General features: G+C 47.1%; 5 protein-coding genes across 5 annotated transcripts; 2 read left to right on the forward strand and 3 right to left on the reverse strand.

The window, feature by feature from the left end:
- Positions 1-268: 268 nt before the first annotated feature.
- On the reverse strand, positions 269-1,894 carry FTJAE_2895 (maltose permease; the record flags this gene model as incomplete). The annotated part of the gene is made up of 1 exon (XM_037349135.1): positions 269-1,894. One exon carries the CDS (start codon positions 1,892-1,894, stop codon positions 269-271), a length of 1,626 nt encoding a protein of 541 aa, XP_037210011.1.
- A 1,297-nt stretch (positions 1,895-3,191) lies between these two features.
- Positions 3,192-6,087, forward strand: FTJAE_2896 (transcription factor ZMS1; the record flags this gene model as incomplete). Its single annotated transcript, XM_037349136.1, has 4 exons — positions 3,192-3,202; positions 3,243-4,429; positions 4,730-4,803; positions 5,044-6,087. The coding sequence occupies 4 exons, from the start codon at positions 3,192-3,194 to the stop codon at positions 6,085-6,087; spliced, it is 2,316 nt and encodes a 771-aa protein (XP_037210012.1).
- A 91-nt stretch (positions 6,088-6,178) lies between these two features.
- On the reverse strand, positions 6,179-8,216 carry FTJAE_2897 (alpha-d-xyloside xylohydrolase; the record flags this gene model as incomplete). Its single annotated transcript, XM_037349137.1, has 2 exons — positions 6,179-7,290; positions 7,337-8,216. The coding sequence occupies 2 exons, from the start codon at positions 8,214-8,216 to the stop codon at positions 6,179-6,181; spliced, it is 1,992 nt and encodes a 663-aa protein (XP_037210013.1).
- Positions 8,217-10,554: 2,338 nt separating this feature from the next.
- FTJAE_2898 (uncharacterized protein) lies at positions 10,555-11,735 on the forward strand (the record flags this gene model as incomplete). Its single annotated transcript, XM_037349138.1, has 2 exons — positions 10,555-10,636; positions 11,206-11,735. The coding sequence occupies 2 exons, from the start codon at positions 10,555-10,557 to the stop codon at positions 11,733-11,735; spliced, it is 612 nt and encodes a 203-aa protein (XP_037210014.1).
- Positions 11,736-12,744: 1,009 nt separating this feature from the next.
- On the reverse strand, positions 12,745-13,771 carry FTJAE_2899 (uncharacterized protein; the record flags this gene model as incomplete). The annotated part of the gene is made up of 2 exons (XM_037349139.1): positions 12,745-13,316; positions 13,552-13,771. 2 exons carry the CDS (start codon positions 13,769-13,771, stop codon positions 12,745-12,747), a joined length of 792 nt encoding a protein of 263 aa, XP_037210015.1.
- Between the last annotated feature and the right edge of the window lie 249 nt (positions 13,772-14,020).

Genomic DNA, 14,020 nt, shown 5'->3' on the forward strand with positions numbered 1-14,020 from the left:
CTTTCGTCGCCGGCGTCACCTTTATTCGCAAGCATTGATATCCAAATATGGCTCACGAAGCTGCATATCTCATATTCGTAAGGTTATGAGGGAGAACAAGTATTCAACCTAAATAGACGTCGGCCTGCTGCCTTTTTCAGGTGCTATTGACAAGACTGATATCCCAACTGATTAAATCCGAACCAAAAAGTTTCCTTCGATGCACCTGTCTGATGGATCTCTCTCCGTGAAAATACTGGACAAATGAGAAGATCAAACATTGTGATGATCAACGCTGACTGGTATCTTGAACAGTCAAGACATTGTCATCCTCAGCATAGGCATCCACCTTGTACTTGACAAACTCGCGGGTTGCTACATTATTAGCAAACAAAAGATCAAGCTCTTCAAATGTCTTGTTCTTGGTTTCAGGAAGACGGAAAAAGGTCCAAATGAAAAAGACAAAAGAGCAACCTCCCCAGAAAAAGCCAGTCTTGCCACGCCAGTTTCCTGCTGTCGGGTTGAGCATATAAGGGTTGACGACATTGCAGATGATCTGAGCAATGTAATAGGCAATTCGGCTGACACAAACAGACTTGTTTCTCAGTCTGGTTGAAGAAACTTCCGAGATGATTGCGTAACAAACAGGTCCAACAGTCATGTAATACACTCCCAACCATATGAGCATCATGCTGGCTTGCGCGTAGTTTCCTCCCTGGGAATCCCCAGCACCGACGCTGATGAATCCAACAATCATTAGCACAGCCGTGAGCAATCCAAGCCCCCAAAGATACAATGTACGTCGACCAAGGGGGAGCAGCCACCATGATATGATTGTGCCCACAGACGCAATCCCAAGACCACCAACCGACATTCTGAAAGAAATCGACTCAGGCAAGCCAGCCTGCACGAAAAAGAAAGTCGGAGTACCACCCATGGAAGATCCACAGAAAGGCTGGGCAGCAAAGGCCATACAGGCAATCTCGGTTCTGCGTCGGTCAACCCCACGGAAGCAATCCAGATACGAAGTACCTTGGTCGATGGACTTTTCAATCTCATTGGTATGTATCATCATGGCAAGGGCCTGCTTTGCATGACCAGGAGTTGTTGAGGAACTTAGCCGGGTGATTGATTTCTCAGCGTTTTCGTAATCGCCGATCCGGACGTAGTACCACGGGGACTCGGGGGCGAAGAAAAGAACGATGAACAAAGGGACAGGCCATACCCATTGGATTGCGAAAGGGATTCGGTAGGACCAGTGCCCGGTCGTATTCGAGAAGCCGGCTTGTACTCCAGCCGAAATCAGCTGTCCTATGGCCCAACAAAGGTTGACATAGACAGTCAGGTATCCTCTTAATGCCATGGGGCAGACCTCCGATGCATATGCAGGAGCCATAGTGGCAAAAACGCCCCATGGGATGCCACAAAGGAACTGGCCAACAAGAAGAACAGGAAGATTCGGTGAGAAGAACGAGATAAAGATGCAACCACATATGGCAACCAGGGAAGTAAGAAGTACTTTGCGGTAGCCGAACTTATATGTGAAGTAACCATTGGCAAACGCGCCAATAATGGTACCGACGCTCACGGCATTCGAGAGTGCATTCTGCCAGGAGGCTGTGATTTGCCAGGAGTTGCTTTTGGGCTGGTAGCTTCCATAATGCTCTCGGAAAGATGGTTGGGCGAAGAAGGATGAGATAAGAACGATATCGTAACCCTCCATGATGATCGAGGTCGAGAGAAGGACCGACCACATGACGGCCTTGGGATATTTCCGAATGGCTTGCAGCAATGTAAGGTTGTGTTCCTCTTCTGCAGCTTGCTTTGCGATGGATGCGTCTTTGACCGTATCATAATTTGGCGCATGGTCATCTTCGCTGACCCTAGCTACCTTGTCGTCTGTGATAGCAGCCATGATGCAGGAAAATATGCAATGGAGGCCTGTATGTACCTGAGGCCAGGATAAGACGACATTGACTGCAGGATCGGCGGCATGAGCTTCATTTATAGGGAAACAACGAAGACCACAGACGTTGGTCGCCTGACGAATCCCCGGCGCGTCGTCCCATATTGTCTACGAAAATCCCGGTTTCTTGATGATCAACCGGGGATTGTGGGGAAGAATCTGGGGGATATTCTGCCAAGGGTCTCCGAAAGCTTATTGTCCTAGCTCGCGTTGAAGAGTATGGGGTTCCAGTGGGGGCATAGATGGGTACGGATCTCGTGGTGTTCTGATCCCCCCCGCCGGAGCTGCACTTCTGTTGAAGCTCCGGCGGGGGAGGGGAGACACTTTTGTCAATGTCACTGAAACTTTGACGACATTCAGCCTCGTATTTGGCTAAATAGCGGACTGCATTGCTGTAACCTCGATGAGGACCTCAGCCTGCATGTCCGGGTTGATCCCGGATTACGCGCATGAGTGAATGCCTGCCGGGAACTTTGATCCGGGAATTGTGATCAAACGTGTTGTTTATAAGATGTTTCTTTTGTTATAGCAAATGTCGGATATCTTTGGGGATTGTGATTGGTGGAAGTGAAGTAGAAGAAATGATATCTGATGGAGTCGTACTTGAGGTATCGGAATTGATTGAATTGAGACCGGCAAGGTCAACCTCAGGAAGGTGCCCTGTAGTTACATCAACACATGTAGGTCGGCTCAAGATAAGAAAATATGGATGTTACTATAGCGAGCCAGCTCCTTCCATCTGCTCATTCGTTGATGATGCATTTCGAAGAAAACGGAAAGTCAGGTCATCAATGCGGAACAAGAAAGATCCATCCCGCCACCTTCGCTTGTCTTACTCCGCACTGCGACATCCTCGAAGCTCTCAACTACCTATCCAACGACACCCATCATGAGAAAATGATTCACGAATAATCCTCATCGCAGCGTCGTAAGTGTATAGCAAGATGCAGAACGATGGTGACAATAGGCCAATGGACAACGATGGCGAGGCAGAAGCCGTGCAGTGTCACCTCTGTAGGCGCAGCTTCACACGCCAGGAACATCTAAATCGCCATCTGAGAGTCCATACCCATGAGAAGCCATTTATCTGTACGAAATGCAATAAATCTTTTGCACGCCTAGATGTTCTCCAGAGACACGAACTCACACACACACGCACAAATCCCTTAACACCAGTCGAAACAGTGTCACTTAGAGCATGCACAGAATGTGCGTTTGCCCGCATGCGCTGCTCAAGAGACGCGCCATGCACAAGATGTAAAAAAAGGCGTTTTGTTTGCGTCTACCCTGAGCCCAGGACACAGCCCCAGAAGGGGAAGAAGAGGAGGGCAAGGAAGAAGAAGGATTCAAATCTTCAATCACCCAAACCACTACCCGCAAAAAGCTCGAACGAAGATGCGGAGGGCGAAGATGGTATCCAGGCACCAGAGCTATTGGCAACGGCACCAGTGGAAACAGAGCCATTGGGAACCGAGTCTGTGGAAACGGAACCTGTGGATACAGAGCCAGCAGACACAGAGCCCGTGGACGCTGAGCCAAGAGAAACAGAGTTGGCTATGAACAATAGCGTAATCAATGATGCCAACAACCTTTCTTGGAACATCAATGGTTCCAACGCTTTCACGGTTCCTCCAGCAGATGGAACTTGGCCACCTAATGATGAATCAATTGCTGTTGCACCACAACCAATGAACCCAATGCTCCAACTCGATGACATGGGAAGCTTTCAAGAAGTACCGGATCTCACTACGGCTATCCCCAATATCAATTGGCTCTCGGACAGTCAATTTGCTTCATTGTGGGAGAATCAATTGCCGATTATCCCCGAAGGCCTTGGTTCAATGGCATACACATTTCCCTCTGAATTAATCGGGCCTAATTCTGTCTCTTCTTGGGTCCCAGAACAGCCCCTGGACGTCAATATGAGCATCACTGGCCCAATGGAAACACCAGCCATCGAACTGGATCAGACATACTACCCAACAGTTGTGGAAAGCCCTTACGACGAACATGCAAGTAGTATTAACGGTTCGAATGCATCATCCTCAAGCAATGGAGCCCTCTACGTGGATGGGACAGCAGCTAGGGCCCCGTTTCGTGGTCAACTACTCCCCCAGCAAACGAACTTACAGAGCACTCGCCCTGAACAGGACCCTCGCCTCCCCGAAGCAGATGGGCCAGACTACAGTTATCTAAAATCCTTAGTAGCGAGTATGCGAGAATCATCTGATAACATGTCTGTACCAGAGGCTCTCTATTCCAAACTATCGTCTGTGATTCAGAATGATATTGGGATCGATTCGTCACTTGATTTAGACGTTCAGATCCCCCCTCTGGAGAACATTAGGGCCTTTGTGCTGATTTATTACCAATGCTTTCACCCGACCTATCCGTTTATACAAAAAAACTCCTCCGTCTGGCAAATCTCAGACAACTGGATCCTGTTACTGGCTGTAGCAACCACTGGCGCTCGATATGCTGGGAGTAGGTGGTCATCGATTATGTCAGAACTTCTAGACAAGTGCTTGAGGCACAGGGTTGACTCCATAATCAAAGAAAACACCGGTAGTGCAAAGGGGATTTGGGTGCCAGGCAACTTCCAATCGCATGGCCGGATGGACCTCCAAACACTTCAAGCGTCTATTCTGAACATAATCTCTCGAATTCATAGTGGCCAAGAACTCGTGATGGACTGGGCTCTGCATCAAAGGCTCGCTCTCGTAGAAGAATGCAGGAAAATGGATCTACTTTCACAGACCTCACCACAAACTACTGACACGCCAGTTCAAGATGGTGACATAGCTGTCACGTCATGGATGCAAACTCAGTCAAAGTTGCGCACCGGCTTTATGATATGGGTAAGTTTAGCCCTACTCTTCAGAGGCACGTTCTCATGGTTATCTAGATCCTTGACACGATCGTTTCCTCCGAATTTAACTGTCCTCAAGTATTGAAAGTACACGAGCTGAAAGCAAGACTTCCATGCCGAGAGTCGATATGGAATCAGCCAACCATTGAACAAATACACAGTAGAGACGCGCATCAGGGTTTGTATTTTGACTTCCAGGCGAACGACATCTGGCTTATACTGACTTTAGAACTTTCGGGTAGTCACGGTACTCGAGGCACTTCATCTTCTTTACATGGAAAAGCGGCAACCATCCAACTTAACGGAGTTTGGAAACATCGTCTTAATATACGCAGTGTGTGCGAGGACCAAGGAAGCAGCCTACCAGTATGGAACGGCTTTGTCACGATGGACTCCAGTTGCTCATGTTGAGCCACGTAAGGAATCTGTTTGCGTAACTGAAACGTGGCCACCAACTCTTGAAATGGTCACAAGATGGAGAAACAGTGCCTGCGACGCCTTTGATATCTTGCATTGGAAAGCGAACGGCAAAGCGGCTAATGCTGGTGGGACAGAGCACCCGACGATTCTTCACCTCCACCTTTCCCGGTTATATATCTTGACACCTACGAAGCATTTCCAGAGGGTCGCTGCATCTGCAGTCCTACGACAAAATGGCAGCAAACTTCAGAACAATATGGAATACTCGGAAGCGTGTAATCACATTCAACGTTGGGCCAACATCGACCAGTATAAGGCAAGACTGTCCATAATACATGCTGGCGCTTTGTTGTGGCATGTCCGTCGATATAGTAGCAACGACTTCATAGAGCCCCACGCTATTTACCTTGCTACCCTTTCGATATGGGCTTACAGCGTGTTCAATACCCCTAGGACTGAGTCCCAGCAACAACGTGATGATGAAGTATCAAGGTCGGTGCCAGCTTCTGGGGATCGTGAATCGCAGGGATCGGTTGGAAATAATGAGGTAGAGAGCGAGGAGGAGCCAGATCCGACGTTTATTCATCTTGATCGACCTTGTGATGATGAAATGGTTCAAGTATACATACGTCTAGGGCATAAGATGGCTGGCCACTTACACCGAGTTGGCAATATCTGCAGCCCCAATGCTCCACCGAAGATTCTCAAAGAAGGTATAAGGATGTTATCACATGCAAGAGCCAAAAACAAGGAATGGGGGATCGAAATTTCCTATGTTATGGGTTTGACAAGTCTGTTACATGGTACCACTGCACAAGAAAATGGTCGTGCAAGCGGAACGCGTGTATTCTAATAACTTTCCTCTCAACTTTCTCTTGTCATATTGAGATGCCCGCTATATCAGAGGGCTCTACGTACCATGGATTCCCAGCGATCCGAAAGTCTCATGCTCCTCGAACAAAGACTGGCATTTGAGTCAAAGGACAGTCAACAGTGACCGTTGTTCCGGATTCGTAAGAATCATCACTGTTGAAAGAAGACCACTTTTCTCCATTTGAGAGCTTGGGTAGGTAGACCTCCGTCTTGGTTTGACCTTGTTTCAATACAGGACAGACCAGATACTTGTCGCCATAGAGGTACTGAGTCGAAATGTCCCAGGCCTTCTTATCGTCAGGGAACTCATAGAACAGAGGCCGCATGACTGGTGTTCCCTTTTCATGTGCTTCTTTCATAAGCTTTCGAGTATACGGTCGAAGGTCCTCCCTGATCTTGATATACTTGACACAGATATCATAAACTTGAGGGCCATAATACCAGACCTCGTTAGGTGCTCCACTGCGACATGTTGCACCACCGGTCGTTCCTTGCTGTGGTTGTTGAGGCTCACGATCACCATGGAGTCTCATAACAGGGCAGAATGCACCCCACTGGAACCACCGCACAAAGAGCTCTCTGAAGCCTTCATCGTTGGGGTCGCCGCCATGAAATCCGCCGATATCTGTGGTCCACCAGGGTATGCCCGAAAGACCCATGTTGAGGCCAGCGCATAGCTGGTTGTGGAAGCTAGACCATGAAGAAGCAATATCTCCACTCCACACAAGAGCGCCGTACTTTTGGCTGCCAGCCCAAGCACAGCGAAGGAGATTGACGATGTTTTTCTGGCCCGCTGCTTCTTGGCCTTCATAAAAGGCTTGGGCGTAGTTGACGGGATAGATATTTCCGATCGTCCCGTTGGAGCCTAGCCAGTATCGATAGTTGTCAAAGTCGTATGCTGCATATTCCGGTTCTGCTTCATCGAGCCAGAACGTCTTGATGCCTTTGGAGTAGTAGTTCTTGTTTACTGTGTCCCATATATATTTCCTTGCGTCTGGGTTTGTGGTGTCAATATGTACCGTCTGACCCTGGAAGTCGAGGCCGATACGGACACCTCTATCAGTTCGGATCAAGTATCCATGCTCCAGCATGTACTGGTAATTTTCAGCTGTTTTATCAACAGTTGGCCAGATAGAAACCATTAGCTCGATTCCGAGATCCGTGAGCTCTTTCACCATGGCATCTGATAGCTGTTAGCAATCTTCTTCTGTATCTGAAGTTGGACTCACCAGGGTCAGGCCAGTAGTCTGAGTCAAATTTCCAATCTCCTTGCTTGGGCCAATGGAAGAAATCAATGACTATGAGATCAATTGGAATTTCTCGGCGTTTGTATTCCCTAGCCACCTCCAGGAGCTCCTCTTGCGTTTGGTATCGGAGCTTACACTGCCAAAACCCAAGTCCATACTCAGGCATAATGGGAACTTTGCCAGTAGCATCTGCGTATGCTTCCACAATCTTAGCTGGTGTGTCCCCTGCGACAATCCAATAGTCAAGGATTTGAGTTGAGAATGCTTCGAAGCTCATGATGTTCTTGCCAAACACGGCCCTTCCTATCGCGGGGTTGTTCCACAAGAGTCCATATCCAAGTGAGGACACGGCAAAGGGAACGCTGGCTTGAGAGTTGCGGTGTGCAAGCTCAAGATCGAGTCCCTTCAGGTCAAGCCAAGGCTGCTGATACTGGCCCATTCCAAAAATCTTCTCATCTGGACTGACACTCTCAAGACGCATTGTGAGGTGATAGTTGTCCGTTCCCAGTATTCCTTTGAACTCGCGAGCCTCCACTTCCAGAGCACTACATTTTGGATCGAGAAGATCCCGTCTATGACGAGAGTATTCTTCCAGAATTAGTTTTCCGTCTGCTTTCTCAATGACCAATTTGCCTTGGCGGGAGATGCGGGCTTTGATGTTGCCATTCTTGATGGACGCAGACTCCTCAGAAATAGAGATTTCAGGCGTCACTTCTGCAAGCTTCTGAAGGGCCCAATCTTGCGATGGCATCACAGAAGCTTTGGTCGCCCTCACACGGAATGCATTTGGACCCCATGGCTCAATCCAGAGTTCCTCGGCATCATACTTGTAGCGGAGGCGAGTCTTGTCGTTAAAGAACATGATGATTTCCAGCCTTCAGATAGCAGGAGAATGATACTGCCTTGAGATGAGAGTGAGGAGAAAAGAAAACTGATGAATTCTATGTTTCAAAAATCTTTGAGTTCCTCATTCTCATTCTGCTTTCATGTAATAAGTATCTCAACTGGTGATCGTCATGTCGTGTAAGCCAATCGCTTCCCCGCCGGAGTAATGAAGTCCTCCAGTCGGGCATCAAATCGATTGACAGCGTTCGTGAGGGGAACCACATGCTAGGCATCCCCCGCCGGACCTCTAATTTATTCGGTTATACTTTGGACTATGTTACGTATGGTCGCATTCTGACAATTGATCTATAAAGACTAGAGACGCTAGAAAGCTTACGATATTTATCCTAAATGGCAGAAAGACTTAGTATACTTTAACTAGTGTAGATCTAGTAGACCTTTAGACTAATATTCGGCTTGTGGGTTGAAGGTCGGAAGGTTTGTTGTGATCAAATTGTACCGCAATGTCATGCTTGTTTGTTACTGAGACATGAAGAGTAAATCCGCTGACGCGGTCAGGTAAACGCAACGATGATTCTGGGGATTGAAGAATGAATTATAATCCTCAGAGAAGAAGATATTGGCGTTTAAGCAACAGAATAGTGGTATCGGATATAGATAATAAGGCAAAGTGGTATCACATCTTATACCCAATCTCACAACTGAAGTAAAAATGCCTCCTTAAGAGGTATTGTTTTTTTACGAGCTACACAATACGGAAACTTGGCCCGTTCAAAGTTGGGGAGCTATGAACATCAAGGGTGAACAAGTCGTGAGGCCATTCAAGTTCTAGGCTTTCTCACTTACATCTCTAGTATTGCCAACCCCCATATGTCATTCGCCAAAATAACTGGCAAGCAAGCCAAGGTTGACTGCAAGTCTCTGAAAGGATTTGTTAGTATTTGGTATTGAGAGCTGTTGCTCAGAATTGACATATGTGATACATTCACACTCTTGTTCCGGCTAGGTAGTGACCCTCAACTTGCGGGGAAGTCAGTCGCATTCCTAGGTTTCCTCCACGACTGATCAAAGACAGGAGAGAGATAATTCAGAAGGAGTGGTCTGGTATTTACTATTGCAAAGAAACACAAGTGCCCTCTGAAGAGTTCAGGAGAAGCTACAATAAGGACTGCAGCTGAAATGATTCGATGTACGTGATATGAATATTTGACACAGACCCTGGAGGGAGCTCATAATCCACATAAGAAGAGTTCTTGACTCTTACTTGGGATCCTGCGTAAGATCCGAGGCATAGAGAACATCCAGTGATGGTCGTAAAACTGAAGGTATTCACGCCAGGGTATCGAGAGTGATTGAAATAATGAGGTAGATTTAGGATATCTTAGGTAAATTTAGGATAGCTTTAGCAACCTTCGGACAGTTTTGGTAAGCTGAGGATAGATTTAGAAGAGCCTTATGATCACATACCCACTTCAAAGTCTAGGGTGCTTTTTGTTATCAAGAGAAAGGATTGCGAGGCTCTGGTAGCACGATAAAGACAGGTCAAAGTTGTTTGTTAACAAACACCGACTTGTCCATCAACTCCAGGTAACCACTGGTAGGAAATCTCCTAAAAGCCTGGATAGCCAACAGAGTTATGCTTTCTAATCAAATTGCGATAAGTCCTCTACACTTCATCTTCAAAATGTCTAATTTAGAGCATCGTCGAAGCATTATAGGCAGCCAGTGGTTCAGCCTCAACGAGTCAACCCTGTCGCCAAATGATAGTTACGGACAAATCCTATGCTTGATTGGACGTTTGCCATAAATCTAGACGGTGGGAGATTGGGGCCGAGGATGTGAGAGAACCTCTCGAAAGGGGATGTAGGATATCAAGGACAAATATATGTAGCGCCCGGGGTAGGGGAAGAGTACAAGGTGAGTGAAGATATCAACAGGCGGGACTTAAGAATAAAAGAAGAAATTTTTGAGGTATGAACGATTACGAGAGAGCCATAAGAATATTTCATTGGGTTTAGAAGAGCAGCAAAGACAAACCAATAGGGATAAATCTGTCTAGATTTTTATTGTAGACTCTCGTTTTTTTCTTACTTTTGTCTGTTATCCGAGACCCAGAAACGAAGTCCCAGGTCTTCTCTAGCTCTGTGATTCACGCCCGTTGTTGATTTGTCTACAACTTTTGGAATTGTCCGTAACCTACTTCGTGACAGCCTGGTCACTGGCAGCATCGGTCGACTGAAACAGCGCGAGCAAACTCGCAACATATTGCTACTCTAGGTTAACGAGGACGGCATTGAAGGTAAAATGTTTATTCCTTGAGTTACAACCATCCACAACGCGATTTAGACGAGAGAATGAAGGATTTGTATTCTGACAGCGATAGCGTTGCTATAGCGCTGGTAGCATACTGTCAAACCCCGGTGATGTCTGTTAGTGGTAAGTAGTTTGCTGATAGAATAGACTTTCGTTCAATGATATTGTCTGAGACCCTAAGATCCCGTTGTCTGTTTCGTTACATTGAGTCACAGGTCCTTGACGCTTCATGATTCGCAACCATTGACGGTCATTGTCACTGCCCAGCCTGAAGCTCCTGCTTCTGCAGCTGGCAGCGTCCAAGCCTACTCTACAATAGTCTACATACATGAAAAGCAAGCCAGTCTTCCAGTTTTCTTCTCCTCTTTCTTTTATCCTCGATCAACACTCTTTCCGTATAAACCTATTACTAAGCTTCATCACTCCAACGGCACTTTAGCTTCGCTAAACTTGACTGAGAGCTTGGATTCTTTACATCAAATCAAGGCTATTTTTTCATCCATCTACAAGCACTCTTATACTCAGTTCGTCCAAGCTTCTTCCTCCATTGTCCGTCTCATGAGGAAGCTGACCATGGCAGACAATCGCTCGATATGCCTTCCACCCCAGAAGCTGGAGTTCGGATCACTCTTTACCAGGCTCTTTCCGACCTCCACGACATTTTGAGGGCTAAGGATGAGATCATCGCCAAGTTGAAAGACGCATCGCCCAGCTGAATGCAGAAAAGGAAGACCTTCAAGCTCGTCTTGCGAAACAGGACAATGACGCCGATATTCTAAAGAATCTTATCGATGATCAAGCCATTAATATCCGCGACCTCAACTCTAAGATCGGTCGGCAAGGGAAACAAATCCAAGATCTCAAGTATGAGCGACATGTCTCCCACAGTACCATTGATGATCAAGCGTATGAGATTGGCGAGTTGAAGGCTCAAGTCTCGAAACAGGAAAGGGAGCTCAAGGACCAGGGCAGGGAGAATGAAGATTTGGAGACTCAACTGGTCATTTTCCAAAGGGTCATTGATGAGGATAACATCTCGACAAGTTCTGGCTCTTCTGGCACGGATTATGACTTGATGGATCTCTCGAGCGATGAGGAGGAAGAAGAGCAGGACATCGACCCAGACAGCGGCCTCTCTTTCACTACAGACAGTAATTCCTTGGACAACTTCGGCGCGGCCAACATCGAATCAGATAAAGGCAAGGCTATGGATTACAGCTAAGATGAATTCCACCAGTAGAGTAAGTATCTCTAAAGCCTAATCAATCTGCTTTTCCTTGACTATCATGTCTCAGTTCTACCGCCTGGGCTCCCATAAGGCTTTCTGGATCAATTATTGGATAATTCGAACTAGCCAGCGTATATCAGTCTTGTGCTTTGACACTTGGGGACGAAGGACACTGGTGATCTGGGACAAAGGTGGTTTTGCATAATGGGAACCGGAAACAAACAATAACCCCATGTTCTAAATGTTATGTTGTTCTCATTGTGGTCTCGTGATGGATAGTGGGAACATTGTCCGTGCTTGGTGAGAGTATGATGCACGGCATCAATCCTACACTAGGTACGATACAAGCCAACCTCACCCACAAGAGATAGAAGATAGATTATTCAACACGATATTCAGTGAGCGTGACGGGTTTCTAGGCTCTCCGTTCTCGTGGCTTTCTGATCAGAATGTTGCAGAGAATTCAGCGTCTGCAAAGGAACATGGGACAAACACTTCACCCGCAAATATTTCAATAAGCTACAGATGGAAAGATCAGATTTTAATCGTCTCTACTCCTCTCAGATCGTGCCGAATGGAATTGAAGCGGACATTGGGCCATTATTCTCAAATCAAGAATTTTCAATTCATAAGTGACCTCTATATGTGCTCCTGGTCAATCGCAGTACGGACAATGCTACAGACAACACCACGGACGGATCTTGCAAAAGATGATACGGAAACTTTGCGATTTGACGCAGTAGAATGGAATTTGGCTTCATAAACTCTGTGAACCTATTGACTTTCACTAGCTGACAGAGAGCAGGCTCGTCTCTAATAACAAAATTGTCTGACCCCTTTTTCCTATGCCGCATGATCAATTGGTCGAACGTGATGTAATTGTCGGCCACTATACCATTTGTCCTTATGCTCTGGCACACACCAGTATGCGGTATATACCTTCCTAGTAGAGCCTACCATCTTCATAAACTCTTAGCTCTTGGCTCTTTGGCTGCCGTACCATTCAACGTCTGGCAGCAGATAACTCTTCCACGACCAATCTGAGGTGGTCGATTTCCTTCTGTAGCTTCTGTTGCTTGGCGGCAGTGTCAGACAATTGAGTGATCAAAGCCGTGACGTGTGGTTTGCTGTCGTCTGGGCCGCGCTTGTAGGTCAGGCTCTTATCGAGCTCTTCTCCGCAACGAGTGAGAACGGCGTCGACAATGCCCTGGCACTCCTGTCGCAGTTTCTTGACACCATACACGCCGACCAAGATGAACCACCGTTCGTACGTGATATTAAACCACTTGGGCTTGTTGTTGACAGCATCGAACATCTCCTTGCTGAGCTGGTGCCTGATGGGCTGTTCCAAAGAGTCTTCCGTGTGCCGGAACGCACCGCTGACGAGCATGTCACGCAGCTCTTCGCCAACCTTTGGGGGCATATCTGGGCTATGCTTGTTGAACAGCTGGACGAGTCTGACTGCACTCTTGTAGTCCACTTGGTTATGTACGGAACCTGACGCTAGGTCATGGGTAGACAGTCGAGCAGTCTGGACGGAACGGGGCCAGGAAGGCTCACGTCCGTTCACAACGTCTGTGTACCATCAAAGGTCAAGAGATGTCAGACAAATGAAATGCTTTGAAAGGACAATCGGCGACTCTTACTCGAGATCATTCCTTGGTTTCTTTCTCCTTCGGTGGGATGCTTTTCGCTGAGTGTTACGCCATGGGCTCGTTCATAGTGTTTGCGTAGGGATCGTTCGTCATGATACCCATCCTACTCTTATTAGCCTTCGGAATAAGTACGATGCTCTGAGGATAAGACTTACGGAGTCGCACAGGATCCCGCTGATATCCTCTCGCCATCGGCACCAGACCTCGCCAGGGACGAGGCGGACAGTACCATTCTGTGTTGATTAGTTTCGTTCCGAGAAAGAATATTAGAAAGTGACCACGAGCCTGGAAGTCGAGTGGCGGTAGCTTTTCATCAGGGCGACCACCAGTCAGACAGGTGTAGCGCTCGTAGTCTTGCGTGTCTTTGAAACCCATCGTGATATGCTGGCGCTACAAGGCTGTTGAATGTCTGCAACGTGAACTGAAAGACTTTGAGGTAGTAACATATAAGATAGCGCGGAGTCTTTGGGTATGATCAGGGTATATGATATAGGTCAAGCGAAGGATAAGGCTGGGGCTGCTTGTTCAAGCGAAGATGAAATGCTTTCGTATGTTGAAGTTACCTTATCTGAAATGAAGGAATGAGAAGTAATATTCAAGCCAAATGGAGATTAAAAGCGGCGA

This window comes from Fusarium tjaetaba (assembly GCF_013396195.1).
Source record: "Fusarium tjaetaba strain NRRL 66243 chromosome Unknown NRRL66243_c0000059, whole genome shotgun sequence".
Classification (NCBI taxonomy): domain Eukaryota; kingdom Fungi; phylum Ascomycota; class Sordariomycetes; order Hypocreales; family Nectriaceae; genus Fusarium; species Fusarium tjaetaba.